This window comes from Megachile rotundata, chromosome 14, assembly GCF_050947335.1.
Source record: "Megachile rotundata isolate GNS110a chromosome 14, iyMegRotu1, whole genome shotgun sequence".
In the NCBI taxonomy this organism is placed as follows: Eukaryota; Metazoa; Arthropoda; class Insecta; order Hymenoptera; family Megachilidae; genus Megachile; species Megachile rotundata.
The window spans coordinates 3,381,757-3,403,800 of NC_134996.1; the positions used below are offsets into that span (position 1 = coordinate 3,381,757).

At 34.0% G+C, this 22,044-nt stretch overlaps 2 protein-coding genes across 4 annotated transcripts in view; one reads left to right on the forward strand and one right to left on the reverse strand.

The window, feature by feature from the left end:
* The first annotated feature begins 17,237 nt into the window (after positions 1-17,237).
* Positions 17,238-19,562, forward strand: CstF64 (cleavage stimulation factor subunit 2 CstF64). 2 transcript variants are annotated; one of them, XM_003705539.3, is made up of 8 exons: positions 17,238-17,356; positions 17,434-17,512; positions 17,829-18,400; positions 18,514-18,685; positions 18,755-18,781; positions 18,855-18,952; positions 19,024-19,220; positions 19,344-19,562. In XM_003705539.3, the coding sequence occupies exons 1-8, from the start codon at positions 17,296-17,298 to the stop codon at positions 19,461-19,463; spliced, it is 1,326 nt and encodes a 441-aa protein (XP_003705587.1). In that variant the 5' UTR covers positions 17,238-17,295; the 3' UTR covers positions 19,464-19,562. The 2 variants fall into 2 exon arrangements, with proteins under 2 accessions (XP_003705587.1, XP_012146043.1); XM_012290653.2 differs by lacking the exon at positions 18,755-18,781.
* The window catches only part of qin (tudor domain-containing protein qin), a 441,068-nt gene continuing 438,265 nt past the window's right edge, over positions 19,242-22,044 (reverse strand). For both annotated transcript variants that reach the window (XM_076539747.1, XM_076539748.1), the window contains 5 exons: positions 21,407-21,883; positions 20,471-20,564; positions 20,201-20,351; positions 19,911-20,070; positions 19,242-19,843 (listed from right to left, as the gene is read on the reverse strand). In XM_076539747.1, coding sequence (XP_076395862.1) covers positions 19,733-19,843; positions 19,911-20,070; positions 20,201-20,351; positions 20,471-20,564; positions 21,407-21,883 — 993 coding nt within the window. In that variant the 3' untranslated portion in view covers positions 19,242-19,732. The remainder of the gene's footprint in view (positions 19,844-19,910; positions 20,071-20,200; positions 20,352-20,470; positions 20,565-21,406; positions 21,884-22,044) is intronic.

The window sequence follows — 22,044 nt, forward strand, 5'->3', positions numbered from 1 at the left end:
AAGGGATCCCACCGTGCTTTTAAAGGGATCCCACCGCTGCCACCAATTTTCTTCTAAGCTGTTACATGCGGGAAGCGCGCGTATAAAGCCTCGAGGATTTGTTTGCCCTAACAAAATTAATTGTTAACGGGACTTAATGTTTTGTGGATCCGGTGATACGCTAGTCCCATACGGGCCCTTTCACAAGATCGCAATGTTTAGAGGATATGACGGAGGCAATTAAAGAAATGTAATTCAAAATAATTAAAATATACAAAAGACTATATTTTGTAAAATATGGAACGATTAGAATGGTAGCGTATATAATATAATGTGAATTACAATGAACTGAACAAAACTATTGTAACGTCCCCGGGTACATCATCCAGCCGATAAATAGAGAAGCAGTTTAATTCTATCTTTTTCTATTATATTACCGACCGCAAATTACCGACCGCACCATAAAAATTCGCGTGGTAATGGGATGGGGTTAGCTCACGCGTGCAACATTGTTTAGAGTAGATCACCGATCGATGGCGCGCGCGTTAGTTAGAAAAAGACAGTAGATATACTTCGAAACAGAGTCATTATAAATTATTATTTAAATGTTTATATTATATATATTATTAATTATTCACTCATTATAAATTGCGTTATATTTTTAGCTATTATTTCATGTATTGTTTGCGATTAATTATTTCTTCTATTAAAACACATAATTTGCGTATCTAACAATTATTAAAAATACGATTTAACGGTAAAACTTGTGAAAAACTAATTAATAATAAATCAAAGCGTATTTTTGTTAGTCGGACTGAGATATGTTTGCTGCTAAATGAAGCGTAGTAAAATAATAACTACTTTTTGAGCGGGAAAAGCCCATGACTCTCTGGGTATAAAAGGGCGTGCAGTAGCGGCTGCGAGTGCAGAACAATCTTGGAAGTACTACGTGCCGGACCTCTTGGGAAGCAACTAACTGGAGCAGTTTTAACTGGTAAGAGCCTACAAGATTCTTAGTTTTGACTGGACAGCGGGTATCAGCCATTTGGATACTCGATCGTTGGGTAGTTCTAGTAGCCAGCTAACGCAGGCTCCCCGTTCAAACGGTCCTGTATCTGAAACTCTGTAAGGAGAGTGCTATGCTCAGCCCCAGAAGAAACTAAGACATCAACGAGAGCTCGCCAGTCACTCATACATATTTCTTATTTTCCTGAATTACTAATTCGCCGTCAGATTCTCGGAGTTCGCTCTGGGTAGTTTAGTAGCCAGCTAACGCAGGCTCCCCATCATTGAGCGGCTTGGTCTCTGAAGCCCGTGTCTTTTGGGTGGCGTTTCAGTAATTTCAATAGATAATTAAAGTCGAGTCATTTTATTTGCAACCCTGTTGGTCACACGTCGGTCACTTGATTCTTGCATCGTTGGGTAGTTCTAGTAGCCAGCTAACGCAGGCTCCCCATTTGAGCGGCTTGGTCTCTGAAACCCGTGTCTTTTGGGTGGCAGTTCAGCAATTACGACTTTACGTTAGTAATTCATTTAGATTCAGATAAATTTCGATAATTCGAGTTATTAAAGGAATACTGTTCTCACTTAGCGTAATTTACGTAGTCGACTACACCGCGTTAGATAGTAGAATAAATCTGTCTAATTTTTGCGAAACCGTATTTAGGTGCGTTTAGAGAATTTCACTTAGGTCGAGTTCCTCGCGGCGGTAGATTACAAAGCGCTAACATTATAAAATCTATCAAATTTCGTTTATACAAATCTAGATACCGAATTGCTCTTAGATTATAGCGTCGAGCACAAAAATCGAATATCAAATTTAGTTAATATTATGAATGCGAAGTTTGCTTCATCAGAGACCCGATTCAGATACGGTCCAATATAAAGTATTAAATTGCGAGTTTCATATCGTTAAATTCACGATTATCAATTACATATTGTTTAATTTACCAAATTCTATTACTATTATTATTTCAAGATCTATTTAGTTCTCTATTCTAATTAATCAATTATAATCTATATATTGTTCTTTATTTGTTGTTCTTGTTATTTGTTAGTTCTATTTCTTATCGTTTTATTGAATAAATCTAATTGTTGAAAGATATTGACCTGTGGATTTCTCTCCTTAACCGCACACCACACGAATCCCACAATCTTAATTAGTAGAATCGAGTCGTTTAGAGGTAAAAGCCGCTCTTTACCTTTTAGCGCTTGTAACTAACTAAACTTAGGTTCTAGGGACGTTACAGTTGCACTGTTGTTGTTCGTGCAGTAACACACATTAACATACTGTCATGAAAACATTATCTAAAACTGTGAAAGATAGTATTATTTCTCTATTAAAATCTGGCTTATCAACGCGAAAAGTTGCCAAAAGGCTTGCAGTCAGTCAGGCTGTGGTACATAAAATAAGAAAACGGAATTGTAGTGAAGTTCCTACATCTTTCGGAGGACGTCCAAAATTATTGTCTTGTCAGGACAAGCGGCGATTAACAAAATACATAACTTCGGAAGTCGCGACGACGGCGTCAATGGCTGCAAAATTGTTAGAAAGCGATGTTGGAAAGAAAATAAGCAAATGGACCGCTCGAAGAGCATTAAAAGAAGCTAATTTTACATTAATGGAGAAGAAGAAGAAACCTGCTCTTTCAAAGAAAAATATTAAAGCTCGTTTGTGTTTTGTCAAAAAGTATATAAATTGGAATGCCGAACAATGGAAGAGCGTAATTTTTTCAGATGAGTCCAAAATAAATCGTATTTTATCGGATGGATGTTCTTGGTGCTGGAAACGGAAAGGTGAACCGCTTTTGCCCCGTCATATCAAACAGACAATTAAATTTGGCGGTGGTTCACTCATGATATGGGGTTGCATTTCGGCGTATGGTGTAGGTCCATTGTATCGAATTGAGAGCTCGGTAAACCAATACACTTACAAACACATTTTAGAACAAAATTTGCTGGATGTTGTCGATAATATGCCGGTACCAGAATGTGATGTTGTTTTCCAACACGATAACGCCCCTGCACATTCTGCGAAAAGCATAAAAAATTGACTCGAGGCTCAACAATTTCAAATGATGGTGTGGCCTGCTCAAAGTCCGGACTTAAATCCTATCGAGAATGTCTGGGCATATTTAAAAATGAAGCTAGCAAATGAATACAGTGCTCCCCCAACAACAATAAATGATTTCTGGCAAAGAGTGCAGCATCAGTGGTATTCTATTACTCCAGAATACTGCGAAAATATAATTTCAAGTATGCCTAAACGCATTCATGCCACTATGAAGACCAAAGGCTTGTGGACAAAATATTAAATGTACAAAAATATGAAATGTTTCGTTGAAAATGAATTGTGCAAAACCGACTACACGGAAAACATTTGTATCTATCAAAATATTAATGACATCATGACGGGTAAAACTTTTTTGAAAAGCTAAAACATTGTATTTAATACTATGTATTTTTTTTTTTTATTCTATATGGAAACATTGAATAAAATTTCATTTTTGTAAAAATATCGTATGTGTGTTCACTTTTGCTCCTCACTGTATACATATAGTTCTTTCCTTTACCCTTGAGCTATGGATTGTTAATTAGCTATTGAATAATTTTACATGCATAACCAATACAATATAAAATGTTAATCTGTATACATTATAAAAATTTAGAATGAAACATTATCTATTTCGTTTTACAATTATTAAAGTTAAATCGCGCTCGGTACTGTAACTATTGTGGAACTGATTGACGTGTGCGTATTCATAATAACGGTATAAAGAAATACTATGGGTAATTTATATAATTTTGTAGTGTTGCAAAGACTATTTCTATTACAATTTTATATTGCGTCGTGGGCCCTTGAGGAACATTCCAGAACGCTTGGCGTTATCGGACCACACGAGTGTGACTTCCGTTTATATTCGGCGGTTCGGAGAAGTGAAATGATCTAAGATTTTGGCCGTGGGACCACGTTGATTTCAAGGAAGGAATGTGTTATATTAACAATCTTAGTTTAGTCGCCAAAAGATAGTCTATCTAATAAACATTGAAAGACCGTTACTGCGTTCGATCAGGGTGTTCCCAGAATGCAATACGCATTATCGATACACATCCGGTCGGTCAGAACTACAAAGGAAATTTTGAAAAAGATTCCTGTTCGGAACGTAACAATACCATTGTACTATTATTTTAATATCGAAATGATAGCTATTAATTGAAGAACGACATTTAAAATATAATTAAACCATTCGATTGTATAATTAATGTATAATAACGAATTTATATGAAAATTTATATATTCTGACGTCACAGAAATTCCAGGAATTCGACGAACCTGCAAGTATAAAAGGGCGAGCGAAACCCGGCTAAGCAGCAGAACAATTTTCGAAGGCGAACGCGTTAGAAATCTCCTTAATAAGTATAACCGGAACAATTTTCGCTGTCAAAGAGTCAAAAAGATTCTTAATACCTGACTGGTAAAACGGGTATGCGCCATTTGGTTACTTGGTCGTTGAGTTGTTTCAGCAACTGGTGAACAACAGGCTCCCCAATTAAGCGATCTGGTTTTGGGTGCGGGTATGCGCTCTGACAAAAAGGGCCATGGACAATTAGTTGTTGAGTCAAATTATACAAGAGTAATTGTTCCGAGGAAGTGCATTAACTTTAGACGAATTTTAGAAGTCGAATTAATAAAAGAATATTGTTCTATCTCTAGCGTACTTTTCCGTAGTCGACTACACCGCGTTAGATAATAGATAAAATCATTAATCTGTCTAATTTTGCGAAAGCGTATCTAAATACACTTAGAGAATCACACTTAGATCGGATTCCTCGCTGCGGTTGACTATAACGCGCTAACATTATTAATTCTGTAAAGTTTCATTTATATAAATTTAGAAACCGAATCACACTTAGGTAGGATTCATTATAAATTATAAACGTACTAATCAAGTAAAATCTTGTTGTTGCGATAGCTTCATACATATATAGAATATAGAATATATTGAATAGAATATCAATAGAATATCAAATTTAGTTAATTTTACAAAAGCGAAGTTAGCTTTATCAGAGATCAGACTTAGGTACGGTCAATATAAAGTGATGTGGTTGCGTGGTTCGAATACACGGATTAAATAACTTAACTACTTTATTAAAATAAACATTTAACTATTTACAGACTAAAGTAATAGTAATAAACTAAGAACTAGGGACTTTAAACTATTGCACTATAAAATTAGACTTTGTACAAGAAACGCGCGTTGACAAAATGACTTCGGAGTGTTCGGCGTGCGAGCTGGACATCAACTGATTAATTGATCCGCGAACCGGCCGATTTATTAACCGACTTCGAAAAAAGGAGAAGGTTACTTAATTCGATCAGTATATTTTTTTTTTTTTCTATGTATGCCCGCCGATTACACCTAGCTGGATGGACCGATCGGAACGAAATCTTTTGCATCTGGTAGGTTCTGACTCCCCATTGGTACCATTATCAAAAAATTTTTCATTTTTTAATTGCAAAGTATTGTTATTGCAAAAAAACCGGCAACTTTTGAAATAAACTTTTCTCGATTTTAGTGCGCTTTTAATATCCTATCACGGACATGATTCTGAACAATTTTGTTCATATACAAATTTCGCGGAAAGCTTTAGTTTTCGAGATATTAGCGAAAAACTATTGTTACTAATTGTAAGATATTGAATACTACGTATGCCTCCGTGTCTCTGGTGGTGTATGAGTCAACATGCAGTCGCCGATTTTCTACTGTTTCTACAAACACGTCTTGCCGGCTGATAAAAAGCGTGAAATAAAATAATTTTTAGAAAAAAAATACACCGACTTCGAAATGCACTAAAAAGTATAAAATAATTTCTATTTCCTAATGAAGTAATTTCTATTTCATTCAATCATACAATTACGTAACAGATATGAATGAAACCTATTTACTCGTTAGGTAGTATATTAAATACATTTCAACCTTTTCGGAGGCGGCGCAAAATTAAATAACATATTCAAAATAATCTTTTAATTTTGCGCCGCCTCCGAAAAGGTTGAAATGTATTTAATATACTACCTAACGAGTAAATAGGTTTCATTCATATCTGTTACGTAATTGTATGATTGAATGAAATAGAAATTACTTCATTAGAAAATAGAAATTATTTTATACTTTTTAGTGTATTTCGAAGTCGGTGTATTTTTTTTCTAAAAATTATTTTTTGCATGAAAAATGAGCACTAAATTGTTTATAAAAAAAAAGTTTACATTCAATCAAAAAACGGCTACGAACTTCGAAGGACAATATTGTTGTGCAGCTACTGTAAAAATTTCAATTCAATCCATGTAATAGTTACCGAGAAATCCGTCCACCCAGTTTGAAGAAACTGGTTTCGAGAAAAACACGTTTGAAGTTTTATGAACATTTTGATCCCTAAATTCTCTATTCGCCGCTAATCTGCAATGCTTGTACTATACATTTAGCTATCCAGATCAGTGTTTGCCACCTTCTGCAGGTTTCTAGATACTTCTGTTTGTTTTGTAGGTAACAAGTAAACTTATTATTTTAAATGATAACAATAATACGAAAGCGATGAATTGTAACATACCGCTCGAGTACTGAGTGCGCGCTCTGAGGCGCTGCGGCAAAATTGATAATTGAACCATTTAAAATTTGTTTTTCACTATAAATCAAACGGCATTCTGTTTTTAAGACCCTAAAATATTGTTTTAGCAAAAAAAAAATCGACTTTCTGAAAATCCTAGAGTGGTTACCCCTTAAGGGGTAACGCACTCTAGAATTTTGAAAAAATCGATTTTGTTTTGTGCTTAAATGATACTTTATTATGTGTAGAATATGAGAAAAAAGGTTTAAATGGGGGGCAGGTCGGAAACACGAATTTTTTTAAGTGGACAGCAACTACTCTGTGGTTGGCTCAGAGTAACTTGCGGATACGCGCAAGTTATGTGACCACCTGCAGTCCGACCTTATCGCCACCGCACAGTGGCGAAAAACGGCGAAAACGTGGACAAAAGTCAAAAAATGAAAATCGCAATTCTTGAAATCCGTTTAATGGAATTAGTTTATAAGGAATCTGTGCATACTGTTTTCACAGTTTTAATGATTTTATTACTACTATTTCGAAGATATGAGCCTCCAAAGTTGAACATTTTTTAAAGTCAATTTTTCCGGGTAAAGTTTAACATAATGCTGTTCATTATTTTTTAAATATTATGTTCATCCACTATTATCGGCTGTTTATATGATACTTTAACATTATAATTATGTAGGTTGCACAACAAAATGTTTATTATTAACACTGATATGGAAAAACATATAAACCATAGTCATATTTAATGTTTGTGTAAGGTAAAAGTTGTGATCTTCACCTCGGTTCACCTACCAAATAGGCTTAAATGAAAGCTGGAAGCTTCCGGAACAAGAATCTGTAAAGATATCTTGCGGTAATTTGCGGTTTTCTGAGTTATTCACATTTATGTTCACGCGCGCGCCCTATTATCATACGTAACAACAGCGGTTTCGAACGTTTTTCAAATATGTCGTCGCTGACCGTTGCAAAAAGTCTTGTTTTGTAGGTGAGATTTCAATATCCACACCCATATATATATATTACATATTAGATATTTAAACATTATTAAATAATTTAAAAAATAAAAATTTATTTGCAATTTCTGATAATAAAAAATGAATTTGCTAATGAAAAAAATATTATTATGATAGTTCAAACATTCAAGTTTAAAATGCAAAAAGATTGAATTAATTCCGATAAATAGTTTACGAGATAAAAATTCATACGTACTAGTTAACTAACCGTATTAGTTAACTAACAAATCAAAATTCGATTTTTAACACAAAAAACTAATTTGTAACACTAATATAATCATTTTATCGAAAAACATTTAAATAATTTATCTCAGAATCGAAGATATTAGTTTTGTCCACGTTTTCGCCGTTTTTCGCCACTGTGCACCGGCGGGATGAGGCCCCGCCATAGACGAAACAAAAGATAAGAGCCGTGGGTACCATCGCCTTGGCGACGAGGCACTGATTCATTCTTAATTAAGCCTGTGGCCTGTACGAACGGATAAAAATTAAAAGAAACGTGTTTATTTCAAAGTATTGTGCATTTATTTTAAAAACCATAACATAACTCGCACGATAATAATTAGCGTAGAGAACGGTACCTGGGTAAGGGGAAAAGGTCTGATTCAGTTAGGTTAATAAACAATGACCCTCAGTTTGAAAAAATAGATAAAGTTTCATGAAGGAAAGGAAAATTTGTCAGGAAAACTCATTGATGAGTTGAGTATTTATTATGATTTAATCATCCGTTGACACCATGAATCCATCGAAAAATATCTCTTTGCATATTTAAAGATGAACTATTCACTATAATGGAACTAATGAAAGTCTTGGATATGTCTGTCGAAGACAATTGTTGCACTTTTTGCCTACAAGTCGACGCCTGATGCGTAGAGTTTTCAGAACGATCTTTGAATAAAGCTTCAAAAATGTCGAGATTGAATCTCAGATCCAACAAGAAGGAAAAGGACATGGAGGATGTTAATATAGAAGGCCAAATGTATGGTGCAGGCATCGCTGATTAAAGTTATATAACAAATTTCTTATGCTGAATAGCAATCAAATCTTCAAACGCGTTTTTCTCAAAATCACTTTATTTGAACTGGCCGGACAAATAACTCGAAAAGTTTTTAACTAATCGACTTGAAATTTCGTGGAGAGGTGCAAAATAGTATATCGCAGTGAACATCGTACGGATTTTTTTATTAATTAACTACTTAACATTTTATGAACAATTTAATGCTGAATTTTCTGCCGTTTTTCGAAACTTTTTGTTCATATCTACACTAAATTAACAATTATTAATATTTTTTAATTTCCGTACGATGTTCCATAGATTTTGGTATATAATATGAGAAATTTTTGGATTTTTTGACTTAGAACCATGCGTTAATGAAAAAATAGTCCGGCCTGAAGCCCTTTCAAAAAAATAGTGTTGTTGCTTGCTAGCACCTACAGCCGCCATTTTTAGTGCAAATTGTTTATAAAAATTTACCAACCATCTTCAAAACACATCTAATAAAGCCTTTTTTATTCTGACCTTATAACTTGTACGGTTATTACTTTAAAAATTCCCGAAAATCACATTTTTTCCTGACTTCTAGAGTGGCGTTACCCCTTAAAGACGATATTGGTGCATCTGCGGCGGAAATGGTATACGGCGCTCCCATAAAATTGCCGCGAAAGTTTTTCATAGCTCAAGACGAAACTACAAATTCGCAAATATTTTTAGAGAAATTTAGGCAACATATCAGACAAATTAAACCAAGTCTAATATCGCACCATAGCGCTCAAAAGACATTTACTCATAAAAATTTATATACATGTTCGCACGTGTTTTTGCGAGTAGACGCGATTCGAAAACCTTTAGAACCGCCTTACGAAGATCCATTTGTAACGTCCCTGGAACCTAAGTTCCGCTAGTTACAAGCGCTAAAAGGTAAAGAGCGGCTTTTACCCCTAAACGACTCGATTTGACAAATAAAGATTGTGGGATTCGTGTGGTGTGCGGTTAAGGAATGAAATCCACAGGTCAATATCTTTCAACAATAAGATTTATTCAATAAAACGATAAGAAATGAAACTAACAAATAACAATAACAACAAATAAAGAAAAGTATATAGATTATAAATGATTAATTAGAATAGAGAAACTAAATAGATCTTGATATAATAATAATAATAGAAATAATAGAATTTAACAAATTAAACAATATGTAATAGATAATCTTGAATTTACGATATAAAACTCGCTGGTTAATACTTTATATTGGACCGTATCTAATTCTGATCTCTGATAAAGTTAACTTCGCTTTTATACGTATTCGATTCTCGTGTTCGAAGCTATCGCAATGACAAAATTTATCTCAATTTGTACGATTGATTTGTATAAATGTTCTTTGACGATATTAATTAATATTAGCGCTTTATAATCTACCGCTACGAGGAATTCGACCTAAGTGAGATTCTCTAAGCGCACCTAAATACGCTTTCGCAAAAATTAGACAGATATATCTACTATCTAACGCGGTGTAATCGATTACGGAAATGACGCTAAGTGAGAAAAGTATTCTTTTATTAATTCAAATGACCAAAATTTATCTGAATCTGAGGAACTACTTTTCGGAACAATTACTCTTATGATTTAACTCGACAACTAAATGGTTCATGACCCTTTTAGCCAAAACGAATACTAACATCCGAAACCACATCGCTTAAATTGGGGAGCTCTGCGTTAGCCAGCTACTAAAACGACCCAACGATACCAGAATCAGGTGAACAATATAAGTTCGACAGGGTAGCAAATCAATTGACTCTAATTGTAAAATCGTAATTGCTGAACTGCCACCCAAAAGACAGGGATTTCAGAGACCAAGCCGCTCAAATGGGGAGCCTGCTATTCGCTGGCTACTAAACTACCCAGAGCGAGCTCCGAGAATCTGATGGCGCGTTAACAATTCGACCAAAAATCAAATATGAGTAGCTGAGAGCTATCGTTTCGATATCTTAACCTTTCTTGGTGCTAAGTATAGCTCTCTCCCGAAGGAGTTTCAGATACGAGATCGTTTGAATGGGGTGCTCTGCGTTAGCCAGCTACTAAAACGACCCACGATCAAGTATCCAAATGGCGTATACTCGCTTGATTAATCAAGTATCAAGATTCGTTGCGGCTCTTGACAGCGAAAATTGTTTTGAGTTCTTATTCTTATCAGAGAGAGTTGTGACTAGCTCGACTTCGAAAACTGTTCTGATTTTAGACGGGTTTCGCTCGCCCTTTTATACTCGCAGGTTCGCCGAATTCCTGGAATTTCTGTGACGTCAGAATATCTAAATTCGTTATTATGCATTAATTATAAAATTTAACGGTTTAATTATATTTTAAATGTCGCTCTTTCATTTCTGGCTAACAATTTAATATTAAAATAGTAGTATAACGGTGTTTTAGCGAAAAATACATTTTCTGTCCTTTTCTAATTAACTGCGCACGAATTCTACGAGAGTCGAATCTATTCCGATTTACAGCTTTTTAGTTGAAGAAAATAATTGTGATTCCGGCCATGAATAGTTTATTACTGGTTGATTTTACGTATATTGATTTAGCTAATTAATTAATTTAATGTTTGATAATGCCGTAAATAGAAATAGTATCGCTATCCTTTTCTAGGATTAGCGCTGATCTCAAGGATTTCGGGCGAGTATCACGGCACGTAGGCACATCATAGCGTAACGAAAATTTCTTATACAAAACTATTTATTAGAAAAATAAAATAAAATAATATATTATCTTGTTTTAATTATTCTAACTCAATATTCAATTACTTTTATGGAAGATATTACCTACTCTAAATCAAAATCATAATTAATATAAATAGAAATATATATATATATATATTGATTACCGACTGTCGAATTTGATAGATATGGTAAGAGATACCTAATGTACTGTCGATAATTGGCAACTACGGTCGATAATTGACTATTCTAATCGATGGATAGAAGATTGTCGCGATGATGCCGGTAGAAAGAAAAAGGTTTCCTCAGGGACGTTACACATTTAGAGTAGTGCAAAGGGTTACCGATCGAATATTTAAAATTGATTATAAAGGAAACGAAATCGAAATAGCGTACCAAAAATTTATGTACAAAAAAAGTTACGTTCGCGTATTAATTCACTCGGAGGGGAGTGATATGGCGACTGTAGCGACAGCGACACACACGCCCTCTGAAACAGTTCCTTTACTAGTTACTTTTTATTTCTTAGGTTAAGCTGTATATAGTTAGTTGGTAAGACTAGTTCTTAGTCTTTTATTACTGGTGTAACGCGAGCGTACTTGTTATCATCCTGAATATAGTCAGTATAGTATGGCGACACGACCGTGAGAATATTTACAGAGCGCATCTGTACTTTGTTATATCGATGACCATAAATTAAGAGCGAAATTTAAACTATCTGAGCGTGCGATCATGTACAATAGACAAAGCTTATATTGTTAAAGCCACTCGACGTGGGTGTTCGTGCTAGGAAAAGTTTGGGAATCCAGAGAATAAACATAGCTTCATTCTGAATGTTTGTAGAGATTAATTTATTAGGGACCGTATCGAATTCGTTGTTTTTGACTAAGTCGCGTTCGGTTCTGGAAAGCTTCGAGATCTCCTACGAATGTCTTTTCATGCACTCGAAGAGGGTCGTAAATTTTCGCCCAGTACAAGGACTTTGTTTTCGCGTTTCTCTGGGTCCCACGCTTTCTCTAAGCACATGTTCAATGTTACGTTCCCGCGTCTTGGCGGAGCCTCCACCACCACGCGGCTGAGGGTGGACCACAGCCAGGAGAAGGGGCCCACATCGGACAGGGGTGGACTCCTCCACCATTGGACAAGGGATGATCCTGAGGGAGGATCCAGGATTCAGCGAGGAAGGGGCATCGATCCGCATCACCCGAAGATCTCCTCCGCCAAGCGCAGAACGATCAGACTAATTTTGTATTTCATACGCTCCAGTTCGCTCTTATAAAAAGTACTTTGACAATTATCTGAATAAATAGTTGGACTTAGTCGTTTTCCATCTTAAATCTGTTTCGAATCATTTCTACACACCGCGAGCAGAGCGCTCAGCGCTCCACGGGTTAACTTACCCACATCCCAAAATCCCTAGACCGCGGACGGTAAACGCAACACTGGTAAATATGCAAGTGTAACGACTCTGGAACCTAGATTCAGATAGTTACTAACGCTAGTAAGGTAAAGAGCGGCTTTTACCAACTGAACGACTCGTTTAAAAAAATAACTAAATATAAAGATTGTGGGATTCGTGTGGTGTGCGGTTAAAAGGAGTGAAATCCACAGGTCAATATCTTTCAACAATAAGATTCATTCAATAAAATAACGAAGATGATGAATTTAACAAATAACAAGTAACAAATAACAACAAAATATGAAAAGTATACTGGTTTGATCAAAAGAAACTAAATAGATTTTTATATAATATTAATAATAGAAATAATAGAACTTGGCAAATTAACAATACGTAATAGGTAATTGTGAATCTAACTAAATCTGATTCTCGTTAGTTAATTCTTTATATTATATCGTACCTAAATCTGATTTCGGATGAAGCTAACTTCGCTTTTATGTAATTAACTGAATTCGGTTTTCTATAGGATTTGATCCTCGGTTTCGAACGCTATCGCAATTACAAAGTTTATCTTGATTAGTAGGTTTGTAGTATATATAATGAATTATTCTTTTATGAAATTAATAATATTAGTGCGTTATAGTCTACCGCAGCGAGGAACACGACCTAAGTGTGATTCTCTAAACGTACCTAAATACGCTTTCGCAAAGTTAGACAGATTAGTGATTTTATCTGATATCTAACGCGGTGTAGTCGACTACTGAGATTACGCTAATGACAGAACAATATTCTTTTACTAATTCAAGTTCAAAATTTATTTGAATCTAAATGAATTAATTACTCGGAACAGTTACTCTTTTAATTTGTCTCGACAACTAATTGTTCATGACCCTTTGTGTCAAAACGAACACTGACAGCCAAAACCAGATCGCTTAATTGGGGAGCCTGCGTTAGCTAGCTACGAAACGACCCAGAGCAAGATCCGAGAATCTGATGGCGCGTTAGCAATCCGATGTAAAATCAAATATGAGTAGCTGAGAGCTATCCTTTCGATATCTTAACCTTTCTTGGCGCCAAGTATAGCACTCTCCTAGCGGAGTTTCAGATACGAGACCGTTTGAATGGGGAGCCTGCGTTAGCTAGCTACTAAAACGAGCCACGACTAAGTATCCAAATGGCGTATACCCGCTTTACCAGTCAAGTATTAAGAATCGTTGCGGCTCTTCACAGCGAAAACTGTTCCGGTTATACTTATCTGAAGACTTCTAGCTGGCTCGACTTCGAAAACTGTTCTGCGATTTTGGCGAGCTCCGCTCGGCCTTTTATACTCGCCAGCCTGGCGAATTCTCGGAAAACCCCCATAACGTCGAAATATATAATTATCGTATAAATTCGTAATTAGACATTAATTGTACAAACAACCGATTTAATTACATTATTAATATCGCATTCTACATTATGGTTTACATTTCTGATATAAAAATAGTAATTTAATAGTGTTTTAATGAAATTGCATTTTCTATCTCTTTCTATACGCTGTGCACGACTTCTATACGAATCGGAGCTAAATGTTTATACATACGATGCTTCCAGAACATTCCATTGAACAATATTATAATTTACAATATATACTGCAATAAACTAACATCTGACTCTATTTCCGGATAACATAATATTAGTACGCTTGATATATATTAACTGATTTGTTTAGCTAATAGTTTTTAATAACTAATAATATCGCAATTGTAAAATGTATTTCTATCCTTCTCTAAAACTACGCGAGAATTCCAGGAAATTCGGGGCGAGCTTCGCGGCACGTAAACACATAGCATTGCGGAATTTTCCTTATAGAATTATATATTTATTACCGACAGTTTACTGAATTCTTATGATACTCGATTTGTCTAATGTCGCGGTCGGTAAGGGAGAAATACAGTCGATAATTGAAGAAATGACACTGCAATAAAAGTTTAAAAATTCTTCAGGGATGTTACACAAGTTTAAACTATTCTTTTTCGTCCGCCATACTTCTAGCACCCAGATTATACACATGTGCACCCCTGATTCTTTTGATTTGGACATTTAAATTGGTTGTATTTTCTGTCTCTCTCTAGCAGGTAGGTTTTGTTGTCTAGTATCGCTTCTTGTTATACCTACTCTGTTGCATTTACCGTTCGCGGGCTAGGAAATTTAGGATGTGGGTAAGTTAACCCGTGGAGCGCTGAGCGCTCTGCTCGCGGTGTGTAGAAATGATTCGAAACAGATTTAAGATGGAAAACGACTAAGTCCAACTATTTATTCCGATAATTGACAAAGTACTTATTTTGCAAGAGCAACTGGAGCGTATGAAATACAAAATTAGTCTGATCGTTCTGCGCTTGGCGGAGGAGATCTTCGGGTGATGCGGATCGACGCCCCTTCCTCGCTGGATCCTGGATCCTCCCTCAGGATCATCCCTTGTCCAATGGTGGAGGAGTCCACCCCCGTCTGATGTGGGCCCCTTCTCCTGGCTGTGGTCCACCCTCAGCCGCGTGGTGGTGGAGGCTCCACCAAGACGCGGGAACGTAACATTGAACATGTGCTTAGAGAAAGCGTGGGACCCAGAGAAACGCGAAAACAAAGTCCTTGTACTGGGCGAAAATTTACGACCCTCTCCGAGTGCATGAAAAGATATTCGTAGGAGATCTCGAAGCTTTCCAGAACCGAACGCGACTTACAAGGGAACATATCCAACCGACACACGCCGATTTTGATGAAACTTACGTGAGATATAGTTCTCAAAAAAATATTTGACACGTATTTTTTTTTATCGGCAATCGTGCATATTGAAGGGGTGAAAATAGCCCTCGAAGTTGGGGGTTGAAACCATATTTTTGGGAACATCTCCGGAACTAAAGAAGATAATTGAATTCTTTTTTTGGTAAATTGTTCGTCTTTGGATAGGAAATTTTTGTGCGAAAAAAAATTTCAAGAAACTTTATTTGTTTAAATAATATTTAAAAAATTTATCATTTTTGTTTAAATTTTTGCACTAAATGTTGATCTATTTTTTTGCAACTTCGTGTACGTAAACTATGGACAAAAATAGAGGATTCGTGTTTTTGGAATTTGTTGTTTGTTGCAATGTTTATTAGATATATAATTTAACATCACCTCCTGTGAAGAGGGGCAATCATCATTTTTATTAAAAATATCATTATTTTTACAATCTTTTACATTATTTTAGCGATTTTATACCTCTTCATATGCCGTTAATTGATTTCTGAACAATTATTGTAAGCGTCACAGGTATGAGCGTGACGCGGTTACAATCATCGCCGTAAGGAACATAGGCTTTTATGGCCAATACTGCTTTTATACTTTTACAGGCGTAAAGACTTCATTCTAAATAAAATATTTAGAACTTTTGGAAACATTGGGATTTTTTAAGAAACTCAGAAAATAAAAATAAATTAAATTATTTTTTAACAATATTGGCCATAAAAGCCTATGTTCCTTACGGCGATGATTGTAACCGCGTCACGCTCATACCTGTGACGCTTACAATAATTGTTCAGAAATCAATTAACGGCATATGAAGAGGTATAAAATCGCTAAAATAATGTAAAAGATTGTGAAAATAATGATATTTTTAATAAAAATGATGATTGCCCCTCTTCACAGGAGGTGATGTTAAATTATATATCTAATAAACATTGCAACAAACAACAAATTCCAAAAACACGTATCCTCTATTTTTGTCTATAGTTTACGTACACGAAGTTGCAAAAAAATAGATCAACATTTAGCGCAAAAATTTAAACAAAAATGATAAATTTTTTAAATATTATTTAAACAAATAAAGTTTCTTGAAATTTTTTTTCGCACAAAAATTTCCTATCCAAAGACGAACAATTTACCAAAAAAAGAATTCAATTATCTTCTTTAGTTCCGGAGATATTCCTAAAAATATGGTTTCAACCCCCAACTTCGAGGGCTATTTTCACCCCTTCAATATGCACGATTGCCGATAAAAAAAAATACGTGTCAAATATTTTTTTGAGAACTATATCTCACGTAAGTTTCATCAAAATCGGCGTGTGTCGGTTGGATATGTTCCCTTGTTAGTCAAAAGCAACGAATTCGATACGGTCCCTAATAAATTAATCTCTACAAACATTCAGAATGAAGCTATGTTTATTCTCTGGATTCCCAAACTTTCCCAAGCATGAACACCCACGTCGAGTGGCTTTAACAATATAAGCTTTGTCTATTGTACATGATCGCACGCTCAGATAGTTTAAATTTCGCTCTTAATTTATGGTCATCGATATAACAAAGTACAGATGTGCTCTGTAAATATTCTCACGGTCGTGTCGCCATACTACACTGACTATATTCAGGATGATAACAAGTACGCTCGCGTTACAACTGCAAGCAGACGTGACGAAAAGTGACAAAGGGTTAACAAAAGCTGATGCTTATTTTGACATCCTATAGTTACATTTCCCTAGATTTGTAAGGTTTGTGTTTATTTTTTTTTTCAGTTAAACGCATACCAAGTTTAAACTTCGAATAATAAACAAAAACGAATAAATTACGAAAATGAGTAATTCAACTATTTCTGATCAATCACTCATGGACAAATCTATGCGAAGTGTCTTCGGTAAGAAAATAATTTTTAAATTACTCTACCCGTAATATGATACATAACCTCTAAATATGCGTAATGTTTTTCAATAGTCGGGAATATCCCGTACGAAGCTACGGAAGAGAATTTAAAGGATATTTTTAGTGAAGTTGGACCAGTGCTTTCATTTAAGTAAGTTCATTTTTGATCTTGTATATTAATTTTATTAGAATCAGTTTTGTTATCTTTCAAATATAACCTTGCAGTCTACAGTATTTTCATATATATTCTTTTTATAGTTATAAATTGTTATCCATGAACAATTATAAAATGTTCTTTGTAAGTTACACATATGCGTACACCTAAAAAGCAAATAATTAATATAAAATTTCTTATTTCTAGTTTAAACTTATTTTTCAAAATTATTCAGTAGTGAATGATTTATAGTATATTAAAATTAATATTAAAATTTAATTTGATATTACAAATTTTGAATTATTTTAAATAGATTAGTATTTGACCGAGAAACAGGCAAACCTAAGGGATATGGCTTCTGCGAATATAAAGATCAAGAAACAGCTCTTAGCGCTATGAGAAATTTGAATGGTTATGAAATTGGTGGAAGAACATTACGTGTTGATAATGCTTGTACTGAAAAGAGTCGAATGGAAATGCAGAGTCTCCTTCAAGGGCAAAATACTGAAAATCCATATGGAGAAGCGGTGCAAGCAGATAAGGCCCCTGAAGCTATAAGTAAAGCTGTAGCGTCTTTGCCACCTGAGCAGATGTTTGAACTTATGAAACAGATGAAACTCTGTGTACAAAATAATCCAAACGAAGCACGTCAAATGCTACTTCAGAACCCCCAACTAGCATATGCTTTGCTACAAGCTCAAGTAGTGATGAGAATAGTAGACCCTCACACAGCAGTTAATATGTTACATAAAGCAAATCCAATTCCAGGTGTGTTAACACCATCTGAAAAGCCAGTTGCACATCCAGTTGTGCCAAGAATTGAACAACCATGGGCTCCTTCGTGTCCAGCCCCTGTTACAAATCCACCAGCGACAATATTTGCTGGTAAATATAAAAAAATACTAAAAGAGCTATAATATTAAGGACAGACATTGTAACAATAACTGTTTAAAAATATATTAATATTTGTTTAACCAAATACTGTAATTCTGATACAGGACAAGATGTTGATCTGCGCACATTGGATAGACAAATGGATCCTCGTTTAGCTAGAATGGATCAAGATTTACGAGGTCCCCAACAAGTACAGCCAACACCTGTTAGTGTACCATCAGTTGCAACTGCAACTACAGACCCTAGGGGACTCAACACATTTAATGTTACAGATAAGTTAGTATTTGGTTTATTGGACAGAAAATTTGGCACTAATATAATTAAAAAATTTACTCTTTTTTACAGTGCACTTCCTGTTGAAGGAGTTGAGAGGTTTCATAATTACTTTAGATACTTTTAAACAGTAACTTTCTGATATTTCTAAAAACATTTTACTTTTTTTCAGTTTCTGTCGCGATCCAAGAACAGATAGATTTGGAAGAGATCCTAGAGATCCCAGGGATCCAAGAATGCCTATTGATCCCAGAATTACCAAAGCTAATCGTAAGTTTTTGCAAACGTAATTCATTTACTAGTTCTTAGAAATATATTAAATTAATTTGAATTTTCCTTAGCATCAATACCAGTAGCATCACCGGTGGTACCAAGACCTGTTGCTGCGCCAACTGTTCAACCGTCGAATATTGTAGCAGGTACTGTTACAGCTTCTGCTGCTGCATTAACAACATCTGCAACATCTGCAACTTCAAGACTTATGGCAGGCATGTCTCCGGCTGGAAATATACCTAGCGGAGCATCTGATCAAGAGAAGGTATAAATAATTACATTATAATTACATATCAGTCAAAGTATCATAAAAATATATCAAATCGTACAATAATTGTGAGTACACTTAATAATACAAGTATAAATGTAACTGTTAATTTTATTACAGGCGGCTTTAATAATGCAAGTACTGCAATTATCAGATGAACAAATCGCTATGTTACCACCCGAACAAAGACAAAGTATTCTAGTGCTTAAAGAACAAATTGCTAAAAGTACACAACGTTAATATCTTTTTTTAAAATAAACGTATAAACCTATCTAAAAATACCAATATTATATTATATAAATTTAATCTGGTACAGTAAATAAAACTTATAAAAAATTATTCCTTGTGTCAGTAATCGCAACTTAATAACTCTGTGACATTAGAAATATAAAATAAACATAAAAATATGAAATTTAATAATTTTGGTAAAGATTAATTTTTACCATTAAAAATAACCCTATATCATATAGAAATAAACGTATACTAATGCTTGATTATAATAAAATCCGTCATTTGTTTTTTAATGTGAATAAACCTTCTTCGATGAGCGTCTTATACAAAAGTTCTTTACGTTCCTCATTATCATACAATTCAATATGCATGAATTCTTCGTCGATTTCCTGAAATAATTACTTTAGTAAATAATAGATCATTTGTAACCAATTATTATCATAAAGTAATAGTTACTTTGATTGTAGCTACAACACGTCTGTTATACATTTCTTCTAGCTGATTTAAAAAACTCTCAAGATTTGCTGTCGGAACACATTCAATATTCCATAATTTGCATTTAATTGCCATAACTGGTACATTCATCCATTCTTTTTTCAATTCAAATAATTCACACCTATTATGTGAACAAAACAATTAGTTTTTAGTTTTTTTGTAGTTTCAACATTTATTGAAAATAATAACAGGCAGATCCAACTGGTTACGTTACATCAAAAACAATTTGAGATTATAAAAATATAACATACTGGTCAAAATGTACTGTTCTGTATTCGCAGTTACCATAATCGACATAAATCAATTTAATTTCGGTTTCACTTGAATCTTCAATTGGTTCAGATTCTACTATGAGGCACCTATACCAAATATCGTCATTGTATTTTGCGCAGCATGGTGTATCTATAAAAGAAAATTTCAGTACATGCACTACCGTGTAGTCTAGTGGTTATCAAATATAACTGATTTTGCAAAGGTTTCTAGATATTGGATTTAAAAGTATAAATGATAATAGTACTCACTAGGTGTAAAATTTGTAATTATTTGTTGTTTAGACGCATTTTCTTGCAAATCTTTCATTAAAAGTTCATACTGTGTGTAGTAATTATTTAAAATCTAGAATCAAAGGAATACCAAAGTAGACATTTTTACATATTATTTACTTCAGTAATATTTTTAAATTTAATATTTGTTACATATTCGGATTTAAAAATTACCAGTTTACAACTTCAACATTTTTTTATTAAAGTTTGGAAATTTAAATTTGCAAATTTGCAAAATTTTAGAGAAGAAAATCGACCTTATTTAAAAAGAATAAAATAATTCTGATTTACATCTCGGTAGACTGTATTTAAATGATATAATATGTATATTTTTTTTTAAATTAAGTGAGTTCAGTTTTTACAAAATAATAAAAGTATCGTAATGTTAATTTGTTATTTACTTGAATGAAGTATCAGTCATTGTATATTAAGAATATTGAGGAACTATCTATATAATCATTTCTTATGCATATTTTGTAATTAAAGGATATCAGACTTTGTTACGAAAGTGTTATCTAAGGTAATATACTAGTATGTGACCATATTAACAAGATGAATAATGTACCAAATTATATTTGCGATACATCCTAGTATCAAAAGTAAAAAGGAATTATAAATAGTTTTAAAGACTAGAATATTACATTTGTAACGTATGTGGAAATTAAGAAGTGTTGCTATAAGCACATACTATGTAGAAATTTAACCTTTTTTAAACGTCGTATTGTTAAATGGATTTTAAAAACTTAATTTTTATACCCCTCCTTCAGGAATTGCTAATTTTAAAAATTAGAAATTTAGAAATTAAAAGTTTTGAATATTTTAATGTTTCAATTTAAAAATCTCAAATTTATGAATTTTCGAATTACAGCGAAAAAGTTTTATCAAATATGCTCTGTATTAATTTTTATTGCATACCTCTGAGTGTGAGTTGTTTTTTAGATGAGCGTAAAATTCAGTTGTACTAATACTGAAGCACAGTTCTACTTCTATGAACTCTGTATCTTGTGGTAGCTCGATCAATTTGTAATTCATCGAAAGATTCTCTTCAGAAACAACTTGTGGTGTTGAAGTGATTATTTCGTCGTTTATTTTACACCATGATAAATTTTCAATATCAGTTGTATTGGGACTTTCGTTTTTATTGATTGTAACCGGATTTAAAACCAATATGGAATTTCCACTAATAATCGCATCTTTCATTATTTCGTTATCCGAACAAAAAGATTTCGAATTTTCTATAACTATATCCGGGGTGTCTGTTGTAGAAACACTTTGGTCGGATACGCTAGTGTTAACATTATGTTTAATATTCATTTCCCATTCCTTTGAAAGAAATGTAATTAAATCGCATCTATTTTTACAATATTTGTTTGGAAACATCATTATAGAAATCTGAAAAAGATATATAATATATATAGAATTATATTATTGTATACTATCGTTACATATAAATATGTTTAAATAACGTACATCCAACTTACAAGGAAAGGCACGCAAGTGTCCCCCTCCGATTTTGATGAAACTTCGTAGGTTTGTTAAGCAGGCAAAAATAA